The sequence below is a fragment of the Glycine max genome, chromosome 18, assembly GCF_000004515.6.
Source record: "Glycine max cultivar Williams 82 chromosome 18, Glycine_max_v4.0, whole genome shotgun sequence".
Lineage (NCBI taxonomy): Eukaryota > Viridiplantae > Streptophyta > Magnoliopsida > Fabales > Fabaceae > Glycine > Glycine max.
The window spans coordinates 53,785,275-53,807,916 of NC_038254.2; the positions used below are offsets into that span (position 1 = coordinate 53,785,275).

Sequence of the window (22,642 nt, forward strand, 5' to 3'; positions counted from 1 at the left end):
TAATTGTTGTTTGTTTACATGATGACGTTAAACATCATTCTATGATCATGAACCGTGTTTTTGGGGTAAGTCTAGTAAATTCTATGTGAAATTGCATTTCATCTCAGTTGAATGTTTTTGGATAAGTCTTATAAATTGTATGTGAAATTTAGTTTCAGGAACATTCACACATCTTCTATTATTAATTTAAATTTATCAGAAATCACAAATTTTTATAAGTCTTGTTTTTTATTTGATAAACTTTAACTAATAATAGAGAATAATGCGTTACTGTTATGGGCAATGTCTTATTGGTACGTACTCCTTATATATATTTATTGGCTATGAGCTTAAATTGAATCATTATAATATTTTTGTTGAAAAAATTCTCCATATTTTTCATGTTTATATTAAAAAAAACAATATAATAAAATTAAAAACAAAAGGAATCATGCTCAAAGTTAGTGAGTGGGAATAGCAAGTACGGATATAAGAATGGCAACTCCCGAGAACTATGCCTCGCCTGAGTATTGATATGCCAACTTGACTTGTTCCTTGGGGAAAATAAGCACACAAATCATAATTTCAAGCGATACCGTGCTAAATCAATTAAACTATGTCTACTGTGTTGAAGGGTATGTCTACTTCCTCATACTTGTTTAGGTTACAACCATTGGACATGTATTGCAGTTGTTCTACCTTAGGTGTAAAAAACTTTATCTTATTATGATTCATGACAGTCCTTGATGATGAGAAGTATATACTTGTTCTACTGAAGGGAGCCCTATACTTGTTGAGAGTGGACTTGTCATCCAGTTGTATAAACGTGGAATTGATGACCCATACAAATCAGAGAATGAGAGGTAAGCATATCCTTTCTTTGCACCAATCTCTTCATCACCATATTTCTGCTGCAGCATATAGAAAGTCAGAAAAAAGACAATGATGTCAAAATCAAGGAGTCAAGTAAATTCTTTAGCCCCTCCTGTGACTAGTATTATTTTGTGATTAACAATGAACAGGGGTGACAATAATTAATGACCATACATAATTCATACTCAAATAGTATTTTTATTACTTTAATTTTACAAGAACATAATGAATAAGAAAACCTTTGAAAAGAAATATTAGAATAGGAAGTGATCATGAAATCAGAAAGCAAAACAAAAGCATGAGCTCAAGATCATCTTTTTAAATGATGAGTCAAGATTTATATATCCTCTAGATTAACTAGTGACATAAATCAGAAAGCAAAACAAAAGCATAGAGAATAATAACTCACAAAGAAACAAAGTTAGCAAGTATGTAGTAGGGTATGGGTACCTGATACCTGCAGGTACATATTCTTCATTTTAACATTATTGTTACAAAACTTCCTAGGTAGGCGGTTCGTGTAGGTTCACCGTCACTTTTTCCTTTGTTATTACAAGATTCCCGGTAATTCATTTTTTGTACATGGTCGGTCACTTTTTACGCTGTTAATACAAGACTTCTTATAAAGAAAACCAGATACTTCTGAAGTACACAGGGTTATTGAGAAAATTATGTTACTGTGCATGACAATAATTTTACCAACTTACCTTGCATTTCTTGGTTAAAAAAAAAAGAAAACCCTTACCTTGTATTGCAAGAGTTTGCTAGCATCATGACAACCACGTATGAAGCATGTAAACTTAAACATCTCTTCTCTAAATTGCTTTTCTTCTCTCTTCATCTTTTCATTCATCAAATCCTTTATACCTTTTCCCTCGTAATATCTTTGTTGGGTCAAAAGTATTTTATCGCCCCTGCATGGCCGGCATCATTTAGATTAGATTCTTCATAAGCCTGCAGCATATAGAAAGTCAGAAGAAGGATCAGAAAGAATGCTAAAAGCTAAAACAAACTAACAATGATGTCAAAAGCAAGGAGTAAAGTAGGAGAATTTATCATATAGTTCTAAACTACTATAGTCTCTGTTAATTTGTACATGACAAATGGTGGAATATTATTAATCTTCATTCGTTAATTGAAAAACATGAATAGATACTATAAGATAGAGATTAGTTTCTATTAACATGTGATAATTCTAAACCATTTAATAATTTTTCAATCTAAGTAAATTTCTTTTTTGTGGATAGCTCAATCTTCCATGGGTGACTATAACAGAATTTTGAAATTTGAATAGAAAAAATTATATTTTCATTTGTTATTACGTTATATACATTAAAATTCACATAATATAAATATTAAAATATTAATAATTTGATTATTTTGTTGTTGTTCAATTTTATTAAAATTTAATACAAACATTTTTAATGATATGTAGACTATTTGATCTTATAAATAGTTAAAACATTCAAAATTTTGTTTTTTTTTTTAAGAAAGAGGCGCGTTCAAATTTTTTTTAAATTTGAATAAATACTATTTTTTTTACTTAAGCATGAATGACTTCTAATTAAGGTGAAGAAGTGTGAATGATGGACCATTTTTGGTCAATTTTATAAACAAAACACTAATATAGATATCTTTCAAAATAATTTTCTGATTAGTCTTTTTTTTATTATTGGTCAAACATATAATTTAGACCATTGAACAATTAAAAAAGGACCATGCTAGTAAATTATTTAGAAAAAAATGGTCCATATGTGGTCCCGGTTGATAAGTGTGCTTTTAAGTTCATATTAGTATTTTTATTTATAAACTGACCAAAAAGATCAATCACTCAAAAAAGTATATCAAATGGTCCATATGTGGTCCGGTTGATAAGTGTGCTTTTAAGTTTTAAAAGATAAGTTGAATTCTTTAATTTTTTTTAAAATTACAAATAAACCTTAAAAAATATATATGATAAATAATTATGGTGAAATTGAGATAATTTGTTTTCTTGAATTTGAAATCCGATTCGATTTCATCATCTTCATCATCGTCACTTTTCCTAAGTAAATACATTGATAAAAGTGTGTTTAAAAGATTGTATTTTTTATCATTCCCAAAATAAAAGGGATTAATTAAGTTTTGTGGCTAAATTTTTTCAGATTCCAATTTTTGGCTCCTAAAAAATTTTGTGAAATAATCTTTTGTTAATTTTTATTAACATTTTAGTCTCTGTAAATTTCTTTTGGTATATTTTTAGTCTGTAATTTATTTTTATTTCTCAAATTAGTCCATGTGTTGTGGGTTTTTAGTCCCTCATTTAGATTATATTTAGAATTAATTCTGAACAATAAAAATAAATGAAAGATTAAAAATAAAAAAATTAAAAATACTAACGAGAAAATAATGAGGAACACTATCAGATATGATAGCAATGGAGACACCATCACCCAATTGCACAAAAACAATTCTTAACAGAAATCACCGCAATTGAGATAAACAATCAGGTCCTAAATTATATAAAAGTGGCTAAGATAACAAATGTAAGAAAAACCATGTAAAGAACAACACATATTTTATATGAATTTAGAACATTAATAATATTTAAATAAGATTTCTTACTTGTTAAGAACAAATTAAATGTACCGAAATTATCTGAGTTGCATGAATCCTTCAAATCAAAAAATCAAATTTTTCTTTGCCTGATTACATGCTTCAAATTATAGGCCTAACAGTTAGACTCACATTATTTTTCACAGAATTATGTATCCAAAGTCCATTATCACAATAAAGTATAATAGTAACCCATTTTGACAAAATAAAATATCACAATTAATTGGAACCCATAAGATTTTAGGAAAAAAATTCTAACAATGTAATGAAACAAAAAATAAGTCAACGAAACAAAATTGGAGATTGATAGTTTAATGAAAGTTCGGGCAGCATGATTGGAAAAATTTATGGTGGGAGTGTATGCCCTTGGTATGGTGTTTTGTGTTGGCTAGCTGATGCCAGTTGCATGCATGCTTGCTTTTGGTTGTTGGTTTTTGTATACGCATTGGATTATGCAAAAATGGTTCTACGATTACTCAAAGGAAGAGGGACAGCCAGAGTAAGTATCCGGTGATGGTGAGTGTTGAAATTAAAGGGTTTAAAAAATAAAAACATAATGCAATAAATCACATTTCTGATGTTTGTTTTAATATTGTGTATATATATTAATAACAAAGAAGTTGCGTTTTCATTGCATTACAAGGTTAAAAAAAAAAAAAAATCAGCAACAGGCATTGATATTATAAAGAAATTTACACACTCGTCCATCCATTCATACATCCAATTATCAACTAATATGGTGGACTTAACGTGGATGAAAAAAAACTTGGCTCAAGAAAGAGATCTCATTAAAAGTTTAAAATAGATATTAATCATCAACAAAATTTCCAAATTTTTTGCGCAAATACATGGCTAAAAAAAAAGATTGGCAAATGCCAATTATAAGACGAGACAATTCATCGGAATAATAAAAAACTACTACAAAAGTTAGATGTAATCAAACAAAACTAGGGAGTTCCAAATCTGTAAGTAAGAAATTATTGAGACAGAAAATTACAATTAACCGATATCAAATGCTAAACCCACATTCACCCATCCTAAAACCCAATATCAAGTTTCCAGCATTCAACACATCCAAACATCACCAGCTAACAATTAAAAGAAAAAAAAAAAAAAAAGTAACAGAAGACTATTGCAAAATATGAGAACCTAGCTAATCAAGAAACCGAACCACTAAACACAATTAATCAATCACCCTCACCGTCCGATTTCAAATTCGATTTCGATTATTCTACGGTTGCGATGAAGGTGAGGGCGTGGACTTGCCCTTGCTCCTCTTCTGCGAAACGGCCATTGCAAAAGCCTCAACAATCCTCTGCTGCGAGTCCAGGATCATCTCGGTGCGCTTCATCTCCATCTCCATCCGCATGCTCTCGATCTCCCTCGCCATCTCCATCTTCATCTGCTCCATCCTCACGAACCCGTCGCGAAGGACCTTAATCGCCTCCACCATCTCCGCCACCGCGTCCCTCTCACGCTCCCTCTTCACGCCTCCGCCACGTGGCACTATCCCGGGAGGAAGATGGCTGTTGAAAATCTTATTAGACGACGCCGTATGTTGTTGTTGTGGCACGCCGGCCGGGATCCGAATCCGAAACCCGGATCCGGAGCCCGAACCACCCGAATTGAATCCGTTGTTGTTCTTGTAGAGCTTGTTGAGGCTTCTCGTGTTGGTGTTGGATCCGGGGGCGGTTTTGAATTCCTCGTACAGATAGTCGTCGTCGTCGTCATCGTGGAAATTGAGGTTGTTGTTGATGTCGGAGTGGGGTTTGTGGTTGGGGCCTTTTTCCATGGAGTCCATGGATTTGAAGTGGACCCACGAGGAAGGGGAATTGGTGTTGGCGTTGTTGAGGCGGGGGAAGGGGAGGTTGCGGAGGCGTTGGATTTCGGTGCGGTAGCGTTTGCGGAGCTTCTCCATCTTGTGGCGGCACTGCACGGCGGTTTTCGCCGTGGGGGAGGCGTTGGGGCACTGCGCGGTGACGGCGTCGGCCACCTCTTGCCAGTGGGTAGCCTTCAGGTTGGTGCGGCCGAGGGAGTACCATTTGTCGCGGTAGGCGTCGATGAGGGCGGCGGTTTCCTCCGGGGTCCAGCAGGGAGGAGGAAGGCGGCGGGAGGAGGTGGCGGGAGGCGCCGGGAGAGGGAGGGGGACGGCAGAGGGTGGGTTGGAGTCGGTGGGGGAAGAAGGGGAGGCCATGGTTGGTGGTGGAGAGAGAAAAAGATTGGGTTTTTAGTTTTTAGGTAAGGGTGTGGTGGGGGTGAGAGAATAGGGTGAAGGATAAGGAGGAGGGGAGGGGCGCAGGATAAGGGGGTGTTGGGTGAGGGTGAGAGTGAAATGGTGAGGGTAAGGGTAAGGGCATGGTTGTTGTTAAAGTGGGGAGGGATGTGCGGCAGAATGAGTGACGTGGGTGGATGAGGAGGGGAGCACCGCTTGGGAGAGGGGCTAACGTGCGCCGCGGGGGAGAGAGGTCCACCTCTGACTTTGGCCATGACCAATTCCAATTCCCTTTCCCTTGCCCTTATCATCAAAATTAGCTGTTTTGTGGGGTGGGTGTTATTAAAGTTATCCACCGCCAAGGGTGGGTGGGTGAGTGAGTGAGTGAGTAGTAGGTTTTGGATTGGGATTAGTGTTTGCCAACATTTTTAATGGGGAGGGTTTGGTTTTTGGGGGATGTGGTGGCAAGTGGGTTTGGTTTGACAAAAGGTGGTGGTGTGGTGTGGTGTGGTGTGGGGAAAAGAATGAATTTGTATTTATTGGAGAGAGCCAATAAAACAAGGACGAGTGGAGGGGGCGTGGAATATATCTTCTTAAAGTTTGGGAAAATTGTGGGGTTTATGTGAATTTTGGTTCACGCCATCACGTGGTGCGAGTGCGAGTGCCATGCGTTCTTTGTTAATGACCTATGGATGGGGCTTTGAGCACCCACTAAAACACTCATCACCATCACTTCAAGTTGTGACTCTTGTACCATCGCATATATAACTTATGAAATTAAATACTTTTGGAATTTTTATTTTGTAAAATATGCTTCATACTTTAAATAAGTCAAATCCTCAATCAATGTATAATGAAACTAACCACAGGTATTTTTAGAGAGACTTGCATCTTATTGTTTTAAAGTAAATTTCAAACCTAGATGAGTTAAACCTAAAATCTTGTTAAAGTTAAACTATCAAGTGCAGTATTACTCTCACAATAAGCATAGCGCATGGGTTAAAGTTAGTCTGTCTATGAACCTACCCAACAGCCAAGGTGGAATAGGTCCTATCCATCATGCTACTTAATTTTTTTTTCAACGTTATCTGTAACTTTCAGGCCAGTTAGAAGTTAGACATATTTCTATATTTTTCATAAATATAAACATTTTAATAAACTAGTTCTTATCTAATTTACTTATAAACATTGAAATTCAAAAGGATTAAAGGTTATTGATCGTTGAATGAATGAGTAATGAATAATTCTTATCGTTATATCTGACCCAATTGATATCGTTTTTATTTTATTTTATGGAAGAAACCCAATCAACATCGTAACATTTAAGTTTTTAACTGAACAAGAGAAAAAGGTTAATAATAAAAAAAAAGGAAATACAAAGAGAATGTTTATAAAATTGAACAACGAAAGAACCAAATTTGAAAATATGTTGCTAATGATATTCTATTTGAAATTTAAATAATTACCGAAACTTAATAATGGAGTGCATTATATTTCATTTTAGATGAACATATTTCTTTTTTTTATGTGATACCAAACTCTTAACTAATTCGAGTAAAATCATATAAACTTATCTCAAGGGACAATTCTTCCAATAATTTTTCTTAACTCCCAACCGAAGCAAAGAAAAAAAAAATCAAGACTATGTTTTTAAAGAAGTTCAAATTTCCTATCAATTAAACCAATAAATGTTAAGTTAGTAAGATTGATTTTCTAGGTTCCCAACCAGTTACAAACACATGAATAATTGCGAACTTTTGGACTAAGATTAGAAGCTGTCAGGTTTGATAAATGTTCCAATATTTAAGCCCATATTTTATTGCGTAACTTGCTACGATACAGCGTTGAAAATTGAAGTCCCATCCAGAAACATAGAAGGCGTAAAGCTTCTCCAAGAAATTTTTCATGACGTGAATATAAAGACTAAAAGTCTAAATAAAAGTGCACGCCACAACTTCCATACAATCAGTTAGTCAATTCTATTCTATATCTCCAACTTGTCTACATCATAATAGGTGAATCAAGAAATGTCCACTAATTTTGTAGCACATAATGCTTGCAAATTGCAAATGAGTGTTGTATCTTGGGGCCTAATATAATATCCTCTATGCCTTCTGTTTTCAAGGAAAATGAAAATGGTGCTTCCCTTTCTTTTACACTAATTTAAGTTCTGTACAAGGAAAAAATGAAATAACAGAATCATGAAATATCCACAAAGTCTCATGCCTATCAAACTTGTAGTATACTCAACTCTATTTGATTTGCAATCAGCTATAATTTGGTGCCTGAATAATAACTTAACATCCTTTAGACCCCTTCAAGCATGTAGAAAAGTAACTTTGAGCCCAAGATCCATTCCTGTATTGCCTTGATAGACTGAAAGTCATTATCACTTAATAAAGGATGAAAAAATTGAGAGAACAAACCAATGAAACTGAGGATTTTAAGACTTTTTGTTCATTCTCCGAAACCGTAATGAAACTGGGTTCTCCAAGACAGAAACTTTAATATTATTCCAAATTTCTGATTTAGTTGGAAGCTGAGCAATTTTCTCTAAAATTTCCATATCTTCAGATAGAACAGAACCAAACACAGTGTATGCATTTCTCCATTCCCCGTGATCGGCGAGGCTGATGAAGAATTCTGGACCAGAACCAACCCATGCAACAGATCCTCTTCTTATGGTAGGACAGTGCTCTTTAGGAATATCCTTGAACATAGACCCATAGGATTCCAATGTTCCTTGAATAAGTGCGAAAGGAGGACCATATGGAGCCTATGTCAACATTCAAAACCATGCCACACGAGGGTCAATATATCAATCAATCGTCTGGAGGTAAGTTATACAGAATGAAATTTAAGAACAATGCAGCTAGCACAGGACAAGTTTCCACCATCCAGGAACAGACTTCAACTAATTTGAACAAGATAGGATAAAAATTAAGCAGATGCACGTATAGGATAAAACCAGTACCAAGCATAAGTGGATCCACTAGTTGATTTTCTCTTTTTCCTCCTTTTTTTCATTATAATGATCGACACAGGAACGACACAAAAAGTTGAGAGTTAAAACCATTAAATGCAGTAAAACAAAGAGTAACCAAGTAAAAATAATTACCGAGAAATATTGGTATAGGGTAGCATGAAAAACGAAATAAAACCATTTAAATTGAAAATACTCAAAATAGGATAACAGGAATTCAGCATGGGGAGCACAAGTTTGAATTCTTTTGATAAAAAAACTTCATTTTTCTTTTTCTTATGGTAATTGGTGGTAAACATTAAATTAAAACTATGTTGATATTTAAACTGAACAAACTCTAATAATCTCTCAAGATAAGTTCACACTAAAAGTCTAAAAGAAAGTAGGAAAGAAATATGATCATCTTCTAGACTTTTTCATGTGATATAGACCCAGGTTTTTCACAATTTCCAGTCCAATCATAAAGAAAAAACATAGTAATAACATTGGCAGTCGGTATAAAAGTACAACAGCCAATCATGTGAGGAGCACTGAGTCTACAGAGAGAAACTACTAGTCAAAATTAATTCATTCACAAAGAAATTGATTATAAAAAAATCACAAATAAAATAAAAGAAACAAATCTACGCAGAAGCAGCAATACATATGCACAATTTTGTATAGCTATTCACATAATGAACCTTACCTTTTTAATGTGGTTTCCTTCTGAATCCCAAAAGCTTCCTCGGCTTTCAGCACGATGAAGCTGGCAACCAACACAATGTGGCAATGCCAACAGCTCCAGAATGTAGGAAACAGAATGTGGAGCACATTCAGGCAAAAGCTGTAGAAATGAAAGTTTAGAACACATTTTTTCAGTTTTCTCCTCTCAATCTATGTCTATTGAACATTAGAAGTCATGATACAGTATTGCAAGTTACATTAACAGTATGATTAATGCTTAGAGAAGACGGGATCCTTATCAAACAAGGGCTTCAAATCTAAACAACTCCCCTCCCCCTCCTTTACAGCCACACTGTAAAACTAAAGGGAAGTATGATGCAAGATAATGTTATGTGCAATATCTTCAAGCTATAACTACTGATCGGCACAGTTTATATCAAAATGTCCCTCAGTCGCTTGTCATACATGCCTTGATAATTGCATTTTTAATATCGAACTTGTCCCAAACCCTAGTTGACCAATTGGATATTGCATTAGAAGAAGAAAAAAAATCAAATAGGCACAATTTAAATAAAGTGTGAAAAATCTTTGATCTCTTTATCTCCAGGCAAATAACTAGCCTATCAATAAACGTCTGCTATGTATACTCAAATTTCCCATAGTCCATCTGTAAAATGACTAAACAATATCACATTGAAAACAATACTGGTCAACCAAGCATGTGGATTATCTAAAGCTCAGCAAAATATTTTATTATCAAGGCATGTATGGCATCCATTGGTCCCTCTCCTTTACACACACATATAAAGACATATACAGAGAAGCAAATTAGCAATCTACTAGCAGTTATATGTTTTTTGAATGAGTTTTTTAAACACATTGGTCATGCATCATTTGCTAGATTAAACATTAAGGAATACACAATAGAAATAAAATAAAACGAAAAATATGTCCGGCATACTGGATACAAAATACACAAGGTAAAAAATGTGCAATGAATGTAAATGATATATAATATAGTGGCCATGTAGACAAATACTTACTTTTATTCGAAGAATTCCATGGTCAGTTTCCATACCAACAATTCCCTAAAAATACAAGTGTATAAGGAAAAGTTAAAGATATAGCTCAAAGATATACAGAAGCTAAAATATAAGCAACAATCACATAGCTTAACCATGAGCAAAAAACAAAGGTATATTGAGAATATATAGAGCAAATTATAATGAACATAAGGCATTGCTTAATGCTTACACATAAATACATTTATAGACAGAAAGATGGGATAAATCTTAATAACATAAAGACTTTAACTTTAGGATCATGAAAACAAAAAATTTATCAACGCATTAAAATGAGGTGATTCTAACATAAAGCTGTATTATCTAAATATGTATTGAGAGTAATGTGACTTGGTATCAGAAGATCCTCCAAAAGTAATTTAGAAGATTAAAAAATATGAATGTCTAAACATTGACAGATTAACTGGCAGGGAACACAAAACTTTGGCCTTCCTATTTGTTCAGCAAAACTTTCTGCCTTTCATAACAATCCAAAGAGGAAAACATTATGCAGTACAATCTACCTTGTTTCTCATCTAATAATAGAAGTTTTTATATAGTGTACTTCATAACACAACTTTTACAATTTGGTTGGAGCATAACTCTAGTATTCTTGAGAAGGTTTCAATGACACTACTTCTTTTAGGATACAATTAGGTGTTCGGTTTCTATCAGGAGTTTAACACATGGCATATTTAATAATGGGATTACCCTAGTAGATATTTTGAGAGACTGGACAGCTTTGTAGCATTGATGTTCTCTTTTTTGTTTGTAGTTTTTTGTTTATACTTTTGCAGGGGAGGATTCCTCATCCTCCCTTTTCTTCTTTCTAGTTTTTCCCTTTGTTGCAATGAATTTCTTTCTAATTAGAAAGAAAATGCTTTTAGAACCCAAATAAAATAATTGATGGAGATACATATCTCAAATTGGTATATGTAGTATATGCCAACAAACTAACTACAATAAATAATATTCCTACCTCTCCCTTATCAAAGACAAACCCAGAAGTCCACATTACTAGATCTCCCGAGTCTCGTCGATCAGGATTTAAAGCATCCTTTTGTTTTTTTAACCAACACTGAAACAAAAGCAGGAAACAATATTAGGATCAAGTACATCTAAAATTCTATGCATAAAAAACAGGAATATTCCATCCTTATACAATTGTACATTTGAAGCAATAATGAACTACTCCAGCTAAAAGAGTGTATCTTTACCATGAGATTATTATTATGCCCAACCAAATTTCCAAATCAAGACATAAATCATAACCCATTCATGAGTACCATTCAGTTAAACCACAAAGGCATTAAGCCAACTAGATTCATATCTATCCAAATAGATCTTTATGATAATCTGTAAGAGTTCACCATGTATCGAGTATTCAATAAACAGAACATAAAGGTATGATAAAAACCAATTGCATAGGCAAAAATTGAAAGCATCATCATAAGATTCTGAGAATAAGAAAGGTTGGTTTTAGGCTCATAGACTAAAAAGAAAATCGGACCTCCAAGATGGAGCGCCCAATTCAGAACAATTGAGGTCTCCCCATCAAATAGCACATGAATCTTAAGCTAGATCTCACAGCGGGGATTATTCGGTATGTTACATGAACCACACGATGCAATTCAACACGGTTAAAAACCAAAACTTCAGGAATGGCAATAAAAATTGCATAATAGTGATAAATAGACATTACATGTGCGGAGATATGCATTTGCATGAGCCAATCAAATGGATCAACAATACTAAATGTCCTAAATCACATGACACACATGATAAAATTAAATCTTGTAGTGGCAAAATAAAAGAAATGTAACAATACCTCGCCAAATCTAGGTCCACAAGCCTCTCTATCTCCACAATACACCCATGAATTACACATACAAGGCCCTCCCTCGCCGCTACACATTCTCTTACAAGCCATGCAACATTCCTCCGAGGAATTCAACCTAAATTCAGAACCCCATTTCACAGCATCACCCCAAAGCTCCAAATTTTCAATCCCTCTGCAACAATTCTCCTCTTCTGCAACCCCCACATCATCATCCACTGAAGGCAGAGACTCGGTGCTGGGCCTGAAGACCACAGTAAGGAAAAGGTACACCGCGGAGCAGGAGATTGCACCTATCAAGAAGAGGACGAGAATCGCGAATCTACCGAAATCTGAGTCGTTTTGGCGACGACCCATTTTTCAGATTGCGGAGAAAATCAAATGGGGTGCTTTTGTTTTTCGTTTTTCGTTCTTCTTTTCTACGTTTGTGGAACGAAGAACAGAGAAACATGGGACGACAGCGACAACAACCTTCGCGGCTTTTTCATTATGAAGTTGCAACAAAACACAAAGGGGATGCTTCCACCGCAAAAAAAAAAAAAACGACACGTTATTTTCCAATCTATTCTATCTTTATCTCTTTCCTTTTTCCTTTGTGTTTTATACACTCAGCTTTGTCTTGTGACTCTTATCACTGTTTTCACCTCACAATCACATTGGGTGCGTCCACAGCGCATGCATAATTTACTATGTGTTTGACAACGACAATTTGGACTGAGGGAATGCTGACGCATTCATGCGGTAATCAAAATTTTTTAATCATACATATAATAGTATTTAATGTTGCAAGTATTTTTTTTTTCTGGATTTTAATTTTGATAATAATTATTCTTAGAATATTAATTAAGAAATTAAAAATAAAAAATATTTAGTGTGAACATTATAAAAGAGTGTAAAAAAAAAAATTGTGAATAACGAAACTTTATGCATTCTGATAAAAAATATTTTTTCTTTTAATTCCTTAATGCTCCAAGAAGATTAATTAACATTTATTTATTTTTAAGTCTATTTAATGATTTTTTAATTAATATTTTTAAATCAGGATTGCTACCATTTTGTATGAATCTCCCTTGCACGAATTGCAATCACAAACAATAAGTATCTATTTTTAAAACGTGAAATTTATATGACAGAACAGAAGGTAAAGTAAATTTGAAAAAGTAATCAATTAGTCACCTTTTTGCTCTTTTACGAAATCATATTCACACTAATTAGCATCTAAATGTTTAAAATGCTTGTTAATATGATATAAATTGTCTCTAAAATATTAATTAATAAATGGTTAGTCATTGACGTTGTTAAATCTCATTATTTAACATATGTAATAATATTAAGAATTTGGTAACTGGAAACTCTAATTTCAAAACTCGAACGCAGTAATTTCAAGTTATCCGTAATTCTTAATTTCAAGTTATTTTATATTTCAGATTTAATTATAATTGGAAACTCTAATTTCAAAACTTGAACGCAGCTCTTTTTTAGTGTTGTTCTAATTTGAATTTGAATTTTACCTTGATAACTTGTGTTGACATTTATAATTAATTCATATCATCCAAAATTACATTGAAATACCAGCTTTTTAAGTGAATTTTCACATATATAAGTCTCACATTGAAAAATTTTCTTTTAGATCATTGTCTAGAATAAAAAATTATTTATACTAACATTTTAACATTTAAAATAAATAAATAAAATCAAGCAGAAATTTTACAAGTGCTTACCCAAACAATGTTTGGATCCATTTTAGATAGCACAGTTGAAGCTCAAATCACATCAAATTGCAAAAAACAATCAAGAAAGGTATTTTAGTTTCTTCTACTTTAATACATGTTAGACTTCATGACCGCAACACCAAACAAGCAGTTAGTTGAGTCAATTTTCGTTCAACTCAATAACCAAGACAAGACTATCTTAGTTTTAATTTAAGACCATAGTGACTTATGCCCTAACATTGTTCTTATAAATTGAGGTATTTAAAACTTGCGTTAATTTTATCATTATACCAAAATATTTCCTTATGATTGCTACAAGGAGATATTTTTCTAGATACCAATGCGCTTGCACCATCCACTTAAAAAGAATAATCCTACTCAGCAAAATATTTCTTATAATTCATTTTTCTAGATACCAATGTAGAGGTTAAATAAATACTTAAATGTGACTTTTCATACATTATGTTTCACTGTTTAACTTTTAACATTAAATTTTAAAAATTTCATTCTAATTTATTATATTTTCAAAATATATCATTTTGATCATATTTTTTCAACTTTTCCTTAACAATGTTAGTGTTTTATTAACTTTTAATTTTTTTAAATAAAAATCAAAATAAAATACATTTCAAAAACCTTAATATGCTTAAACAAAATAACTACAACACATAATAAACCAAAACGAACATTATTAAGTCTTAAATAAATTAAAATAATGTGTACCATCATCCAACTAAGAATTGATATCTGAATGTGTAAATAAAAAATATGGTACTTTAGTTTTGTAGTTTCGGACAATCCAATAGTCAAGCTTTACTCTTATTTAGGATCAATTTTTACATCAAGCATTTCAGCATAATATCCATTTGAATGGTACATGGTACAAGATTCAGTATATTAAATGGACTAGTCTTAAATTTTGCACAATTCGACAAATTGGGTCGAACATCAACTACAAAATGCCAACTTGACAAAGGCAATCAGGCGGGGTATCTTATCAAAAGCAAAACAAGATTATGTCATCAAAGCACGTTGTTCCAAATTAAGTGTTGTAAAAGCATGTTCAGGGAATCCCTAGTTACAGAACCCATTCAGAAACAAAAGCAGCTCGAGAGTGTATCAGCGTACAACCACAATACAAAATTCGAAACTTAGCATCATATGGTGCTTTTGCCAGAACTACAATGTCATGAATGGAACAATTTACAAAAATTGTAAAACTAAATCATGATGTCAAATTCAATGCCACTAGAAAAATTTAGAGCTATGCAGAAACCAATTTAACCAAACATGATAAGGGGCAGCACCCTCCAGTGCACAAAAGGAACACACTGGAAACTAAACTTCAACAAGTCCGTAAAGATCCCTCATACAGTGAAAGGGTAAGAAAATGAAAGCCTTTCACCAAAAGCTAAGAACAATGCAAACCCTGATTGACACCAATTATTCACAAGCTACACAAGGATCTTAAAAGAACATAAAGCATGTAGAGAATTCAGATATGCATGAACTATAACACAACATTATCAAAGTAACAACCCTCTAGTACTGATCAGAACCACTTTTGAAAAGCAGATAACATGTTAGAAAAATCCTAAATAGTCATTATCTAATATTCTCATTTTGCCAACATCAGCTTCCAGCACTTTTGAAGACTCCGAGCATCAATACTTTATAAGCATTTGCAACTTAAGGCTGATAAAATGGTGAGTTGGAAACTAACTACCCAACTGGGGATTAAAAAAATGAGAAGACCTAGTTCATGAATGCATAGACATTCTAGTGATATTTTGGTTAGTTCATGTTTGCCATTGGGGCATGAGTTCTTCTAAACCAAGCAGGATATATAACCTGGTGCATAAAGTGCCAATTCCCATATATTCTCGATATTCTAAATCGGTAGGTAACAGATGATATTGAATCCATTCCAGCTACTTTATAATCTCGTAAAGTTGCGTTTTCCAATGATATAGCATCGTGCAAATGTCTTCCGATATACACAATTGGATTGCATAGTAATGAAGTGCGCAAAAATAATTGCATCACAAAGAAAAATTCCAAGGGGGGCAAGTAAACAATCTTAAGGAAAAATATGCAATGCTCCATATGCATCTTGTACTGCCCCTTAGTACAAAATACCATGTTAGACAAACTCCAGCAACACATAATCAGTGCATGATGCTTTCTAGGATATGTTACTATATCATAATCTTTCCTTTATTTATTGCCGAAGTAGTGATCATATTACTACTACCAATGGTAGCTCCACAAAGTGCTGGGTACTCTTGTTCGTGATCTTAGCACCGGCAAAAATATAATGAATCCAAAGAGTAACAATATACTTTTGTTAGGAAAAAAACCAACTTTATGACAGGAGAAAAAAATCCAATAATCCGTAATCAAAAAGTAATCTGTGGCCTTGGTTCTTTCCAAATGAACAGGATATGGAGTGATCTTTCAAATTACCCACCCACAAGGGAGCTTAATAATACGAAGTTTATTTATACATCACATGCTCAGCACTTCTCTTTCCATTTCTAATCAGCTTCAGTACTTACAGCACAAATTGAAGAACTCAAAATTCGTCCATCTGATAGAAGACTTGAATTGGCATAACCCTTGATCTTTGATAAATACCCAAACCAGGCAATTAATTAGCAATGTTCAGCTCCACATGGTAGGCATCATAATGAGCATAAGCTTCAAATTCCACATCCTACAGCAGCCTCTTTATTGTATTTAGATCTGTTCATAGATAAATTCACTAGTGACCAGGGGATCAATCTTCAGCCAGTCATCCCTTATGGAAAAATATGGAGATGTCGTTTGAGGGTAGAGAAATCTTCTAGAGAAAATGAGATTTACATATACTAGTGCCTCCGCATGTACTTCACAAAATGCAATGGCAAAGAGTTAGAAGACTTACCTCAATAATATGACCCAGATCCACCACCACCCATATAATTGCTGCTATCACCCACCCCTCTACCAGAATACATAGATGAATATGAACGGCCACCAACCTACATCATCAAGAACACAATAAAATGAGAACGTCACAGACAGATAGCCATAAATCAAACTACTTCCAATTAAGAAAGATGAGAAACTAACATCACTTCCACGGGATACATAATCGCCACCATAACTTGATGAGTACATACCACCATCACTACCACCAAAAGAACCTGACATGAAACACACTAAGATGTAAGCACTAAGCAAATAACATCTGATGTTTAACTTTAAGATAACATTCAGATTATATGTGTCCACCTCCGCCATAACTCATGCCTTGTCGACTGCCATATGTACCATGTAAGTCTTGACTAGAAATAGAATTTCTGCTGCCACTATATCCAAGACTAGATCTTCCAAGTCTACAAACCAAAATGTGAGGAATAAGTTACTAAAGAACAACAGGATTGGAGCAAGGAGATTGCAAAAACCTTGTGTTTAGAAGAAACTAACCTGTCACCATAAGCATCTCCATACTGTGAAGCACTACCTCCATAGTCATAATTTAAACGAGATCTTGATTGGCGAGCACTGGTATCATACCGAGGAGGAACATCATCCTGATGAGAAATTCAAGTAAAAGGAATTTCATTTAGCAAAAAGAGAAATAAATGAAATTTAAAACAATACTATTAAAATACATGTTTAGAAATAATACTTACTATATCAGTATAAGGACGTTTTGAGCCAGATAGAGTGTCATAATCGCGTGGCCGTCCTTCACGGTAACTTAGATGGGGGGGAGGAGGAGGAGGAGGAGGAGCCCTCTCAAATCTTTGGCCATGGCCATCATCAACATAACCTCTCTTTGGTGCAGAACCACGAGATGTACTTCTATGCAGCTCAGGGTAGTTAGAGCCACGGGCAGGATAATCCCTATGAGATGTGTGCCTCTGAGAGGCTAACCTAGAGCCATAATCTGCAGCAACTCTATTTCTCGGAGGTGGTAGATTCACACGTCGTCTATAATCTCTTTTCATGCCACTTTTTGGATATGCAGGAGCTAACAATTAAAAATAATATATCATATAATAATATTCATAAAGACAGACTAACAAGAGGAAGTCAGATATATATAACTCATACCAGCCAATCTCCTGTCATAGCTTCTAGCTGGAGGAGCCACTGGCCTGGATCTTTCTAGCATGGATGTGACAGGACGTCTACTTCTCACACTAATAGGTCTAACAGGCGGAACACGACTTCCAACTCCTCTCACCACACGGGCAGGAAGACTACGTGGTGCAGGTCGACTCCGTGAAGATCTTACCAATCTTCCAGAATTGCGGCCAGAACGAAAGTCCCCATGATTAACATGTTTTCCACGGCCTCTCTGAAGAGGTTTTGAAAGAGGCCGTGACAATCTAGCCCTAACTTTTGCCTGAAACAAGCAAGAGGCATTACAAAATGCCACATTTATCTGTTGCAAAGTACAATGAACTTAAATGCCAAACAGACCTTTTTGTCACCTTCACCTAACCCTGCACTAGTAATGCTATCAGCACATTCCACAGCAGCAGCATGTGTACTAAATGTAACAAATCCATAATTCTTCCTCCGAGCAGCTGGCATGTCCTTAGCAAGCTCAATTTTTTCAATCTCTCCATATTTCTTGAGAAGATCTCGGACATAAACTTCATCCCATGAAGGAGGCAGCGAATCAACAAATACAGTTTTAACCTGCAGATAGTTATACTTCATCAGGTACATAAAAAAACAAATGACAATTGATCAGCAAATATAAGGTATCTCAAGTTATTAACAGCTAAACACCTTATGATCATGACAGGGATAGAATGTATGCTTGTCCATGTATTAAAACTAATAAAGTTTATGCCTGCCCAATCTCTAGAGTAAAGTAAACTGGGTTAAATTTGTAGAAATTTATTAATCAAATACAAAAATAAACCTAGAGTATTAAGAAAACTGAAGTGATAACACCAAATACTGTCTACCAAAAAAAAAACCCTGTTGGAAGCCAACATAGATGTTTACAAGTAGCCCAAATGCTTCAATAAGATTGAAGAATCATACTTTGCAGTTTTTATGTAATGACCTTGGAAAAGAAAGGAAATCAGATTCAGAAAAATACCTGTGCCATAATTTCATCACCCAGATCAATAAAGGAGTCAGCAAAGGAAACCTTCGCAGGCTTATCAACTCCAAATGCAACATCTCTCTTCTGCAGTCGCCTGTAGGCTTCCTTAGCATCTGAACGAGATGAAAACTCCAAAAATGCAAATCCTCGGTTCATCCCCTCATTAGTGCCATCTTCTATTAAAGTCAAATCCTCCACATTTTCTACTCCATAATGTTTCAGTTTCTCCTTTAACTGGCACCAGAAGTTGCATTAACAGTTAGAATCTCATGCCTTGAAGGTGGCAAAAAAAATAATACTAGTAAGCATAACTCAGGTGTTAGAGGTAGCAAGAAAAGACCAGGAGAAAAACTTACAGCTTCCTTTTTCCATGTCTTGCATATGTTACCTAAGTAGAGAGTATCACTGTCCTGACTTGGAGTAACACCACATTGTTTGCCATTAATCTGAAATTGTAGCAATGAAAACATATGATTGAATATACAGGCAACTTTAAACCTGCTTTAACTATATGATAAGATCAAAGATTACCACTGGATTTTTTAGCTCCACCACAGCTCTTCTTGCTTGCTCAACCGTTTCAAAGCGCAAGAATGCAAATCCCTTGTTCCTTTTAGTCTGGGGATTTATCATCAGCCGGACTTCAGTAACTACCCCAACTTTACCAAAAACCTTTTTCAGATCATGCTCAGTAGCATCCTTATCTAGGCCACCAACAAATACTTCAAATTCCTTCCGCTTTCGCCTCTCCTTTACAACTTCACGGTGTTCCTCTTCCTCCGCATCAGGCTTCTGTGCATGCTCATCATGCTCAAACTCTTCAACAGCATGCTCATCATCATCATCATCATCATCCTCAACTTCTTCATAAACATATTCAACTTCTTCATCACCTGTATCACCCTCTTCTTCACCTACAATCTCTTCAGGATCTTCCTCTACTTCATCTCCCTCCTCCTGACCTTCTTCTTGTTCAATTTCCTTCTCGTCATAGTCAACACCACCATACTCCTCTGCTTCGTACTCAGGGTAATTATCCTCAAAATCTAAGTGTTCATCTTTTTCATATTCATCTATAGACTCCTTAACCTCCTCTTCAGTGTCTGCCAAAAAATAAATATTTAAAATCATCCCAGTCAAAACACAACTTTCCTAACATCATAGTAATTATTAAAATAAGGAAGTCCATAATCCACAACCAATCCCCATTCTTGGTCCAAACCATTTCCAACATTGCATAACACACATCAGAAAAGGAATTAGAGCCAAAAAAATAAAAAACACCTCCATAGCATATCCATCCCATACAACAGGCTTCCATCTCAAGTTGCCAAGTACAGAAAACTTTCAATAATAGGTAGCACCATCTAATCATAATCTATCTTAAAAATGCTCGCTCAAATAGTTCCATAACTTTACCAAAATGGTTGGGGCGGAAAAGCTATATAAATTTCCAGATTTCCCTTGCTACATAAGCAAGCTATATGTTCACCAGTTATTTCCTAATCAAATTAAGATATACACAAGTGTAGAACTCAATGTTTTAGAAAACTGTCTGCGCGATGATTTTAAACCTTGGCAGGACCCAAATTCACATGATACCCCCATTTTAAATTCCAAGTATGAAAAAAAATGAACTTTTGGCAAACCCATCTCACATAACATCCACAAAATACAAAAAACGTTAAATCACAAATAACATTGCACACATATCACCCTCCTAAGATCCAAATAAAGAAAATCTAAAATCTAAAAAATATATAAATTAATAAAAAAAAAGGGACTTACTTTCCACCTTAGCCGACTCATTTGGTACTTCCTCGTGTTCTTGCTCCACATCAACGAGCTTCTCTTCCACCACAGCATCAACAACCGGATTTTCTTGATTATTTTTCACAACCACTTCCGTAGTTTCAGGCTCAGGCTGGTTCTCAGGTGCAGCCTTTGAGGATCCCCTCGATGCCCTCTTTGCCGCAGCACCTCTCTTCACTATTCTCGGAGGCATTGTCGCGGATTTCTTGATCCAAATTGAATAAACGAGATTCCCAAATTAAAAATTACCCAATTGGAAATAAAACCCTAATTTGCAGAAGAAGGAAGGGAAGAAAGGTTCCGAAGGTGGTCGAAGGCGAAATAAAAATTGGAAGCGAACCCAATTGCCGAATGTGAATAAAGATAGAAATTTTGGTGAAGACAGAGACAAAAACACCAAGAGAGAGAGAATCAAATAGGGAGCAAAGGAGAACACAAAACCCTTGAAAAGGAACAAGCGGCGATGCTAGTTAGTAGTATTTGGAATAAGCCCTTGGTCTTGGGAGATTATTTGAATTTATGGAAATAATTTATGATTACTACATGAGGTTTTCAATTTTAATATACAGTAAAAAAATATTAATAAAATATACAGTAAAAGATAATTATTATTTATATAACTAAAATTCATAATATGTAATTTTAATATATAAATTATATTATTTTTATAATACGTAATTTATATTGTGATATACGTTTATTTTAATCATAATGATTAAGAAATATACTTGTATATTTGAATTGAATTTAGAGATGAAGATAAAAATATATATAGATTAAAATAGACTGATAAAAAAATATAGATTCAAAGAGATAAGAGATAAGAAAAATCCTTAAAAACACATACAATAAAAATTTTTGAAAAAAGATAAAATCTTATCATTAAAATAAAATCTACACGATATCATTTAGAGATGGTAAAATAGTTACCTAGCTCCATTTAGACTATGCTGTTTTAGCATTAAAGATGTGTATGTTGTAATTTTTTTCAAAGTCCAATTGATGAAATATAAAGGTACAAGGAGAAGCATTGACTCGGCGAATAAGTTTGTTGATACATGTATCTAAATATACACTTAGGTAGGCCCCGATGTGAATTGTGAGCTATAATGAATTGAAAAAAAAATGACTAATTTCAACTTAGGTGTCTAAACTGAAGTTTTAGTTCAATAAAAACTTTATTTTTTGGAAATAAGCCTGATAAACTATGATTAGATCGGTTAATTAAAAAAATAGCAAATTACAACAATAATTTCTGAGATTTCATATGATTACACATAATTTCACTTTTTTTTATTTTTTTACACTAACTGTCCTTTGAGTTTAAAAACATTATATTAACATCTTTTTTTTTCTCAATAACATTAACATCTTATATCTTCGAAAGTATTAACACGTCCTCAAACTGGGGAGACAAAAGTAATGATTAAAATAATTGTGGGTGCTTGTGTAAGTCCACTAAATTTCAGGAAGTATTACTGTAACTTGCTCATTTGAACTAGAAATTTAAAATACAGGTCTTGTCTTTCATCGAGTGAGTTCCCTCGCCTTATTTGGTGTCACCCAAAAAAGATGATGAAATTCAAGTAAAAAACACATAATTGTTATCCTTGCAATCCTCCTCTAGGTAGCATTTGGCGCATAAACATAAAAGAATAAATATACTGTTTAATTCTCCTTGGTTCGACTTTTTCAGTGAAATCAAAGTGTAACAAAACTAAATGTAATAAAACATACAACTATCAGTGTAACAAAACCAATGTATAAACTACTTACTAATCTATTATCAGTTCAAATAT

At 34.2% G+C, this 22,642-nt stretch overlaps 3 protein-coding genes and 1 long non-coding RNA gene across 6 annotated transcripts; all 4 read right to left on the reverse strand.

Annotated features, from left to right (window-relative positions):
- Positions 1-607: 607 nt before the first annotated feature.
- On the reverse strand, positions 608-1,859 carry LOC106797058 (uncharacterized). Of its 2 annotated transcripts, none has more exons than XR_005889733.1 (2): positions 1,598-1,859; positions 608-887 (listed from the first exon to the last, which is right to left on the reverse strand). It is a non-coding gene; the product is annotated as an uncharacterized lncRNA (long non-coding RNA). The 2 variants fall into 2 exon arrangements; XR_001386090.3 differs by having other exon boundaries at positions 608-890.
- Positions 1,860-4,402: 2,543 nt separating this feature from the next.
- LOC100807518 (trihelix transcription factor ASIL2) lies at positions 4,403-6,284 on the reverse strand. Its single transcript, XM_041012152.1, has one exon. It carries the CDS (start codon positions 5,639-5,641, stop codon positions 4,679-4,681), a length of 963 nt encoding a protein of 320 aa, XP_040868086.1. The 5' UTR covers positions 5,642-6,284; the 3' UTR covers positions 4,403-4,678.
- Positions 6,285-7,614: 1,330 nt separating this feature from the next.
- On the reverse strand, positions 7,615-12,882 carry CYP29 (peptidyl-prolyl cis-trans isomerase CYP29). The gene is made up of 5 exons (XM_003552432.5): positions 12,195-12,882; positions 11,346-11,444; positions 10,349-10,393; positions 9,328-9,465; positions 7,615-8,435 (listed from the first exon to the last, which is right to left on the reverse strand). Exons 1-5 carry the CDS (start codon positions 12,558-12,560, stop codon positions 8,103-8,105), a joined length of 981 nt encoding a protein of 326 aa, XP_003552480.1. The 5' UTR covers positions 12,561-12,882; the 3' UTR covers positions 7,615-8,102.
- A 3,401-nt stretch (positions 12,883-16,283) lies between these two features.
- On the reverse strand, positions 16,284-21,336 carry LOC100808583 (nucleolin). Of its 2 annotated transcripts, none has more exons than XM_006602792.4 (12): positions 20,820-21,336; positions 19,563-20,134; positions 19,388-19,477; positions 19,026-19,265; positions 18,392-18,613; positions 18,020-18,314; positions 17,596-17,936; positions 17,387-17,493; positions 17,192-17,295; positions 17,030-17,103; positions 16,842-16,938; positions 16,284-16,660 (listed from the first exon to the last, which is right to left on the reverse strand). In XM_006602792.4, the coding sequence occupies exons 1-11, from the start codon at positions 21,034-21,036 to the stop codon at positions 16,843-16,845; spliced, it is 2,358 nt and encodes a 785-aa protein (XP_006602855.1). In that variant the 5' UTR covers positions 21,037-21,336; the 3' UTR covers positions 16,284-16,660; position 16,842. The 2 variants fall into 2 exon arrangements, with proteins under 2 accessions (XP_006602855.1, XP_003552481.1); XM_003552433.5 differs by having other exon boundaries at positions 16,284-16,715.
- Between the last annotated feature and the right edge of the window lie 1,306 nt (positions 21,337-22,642).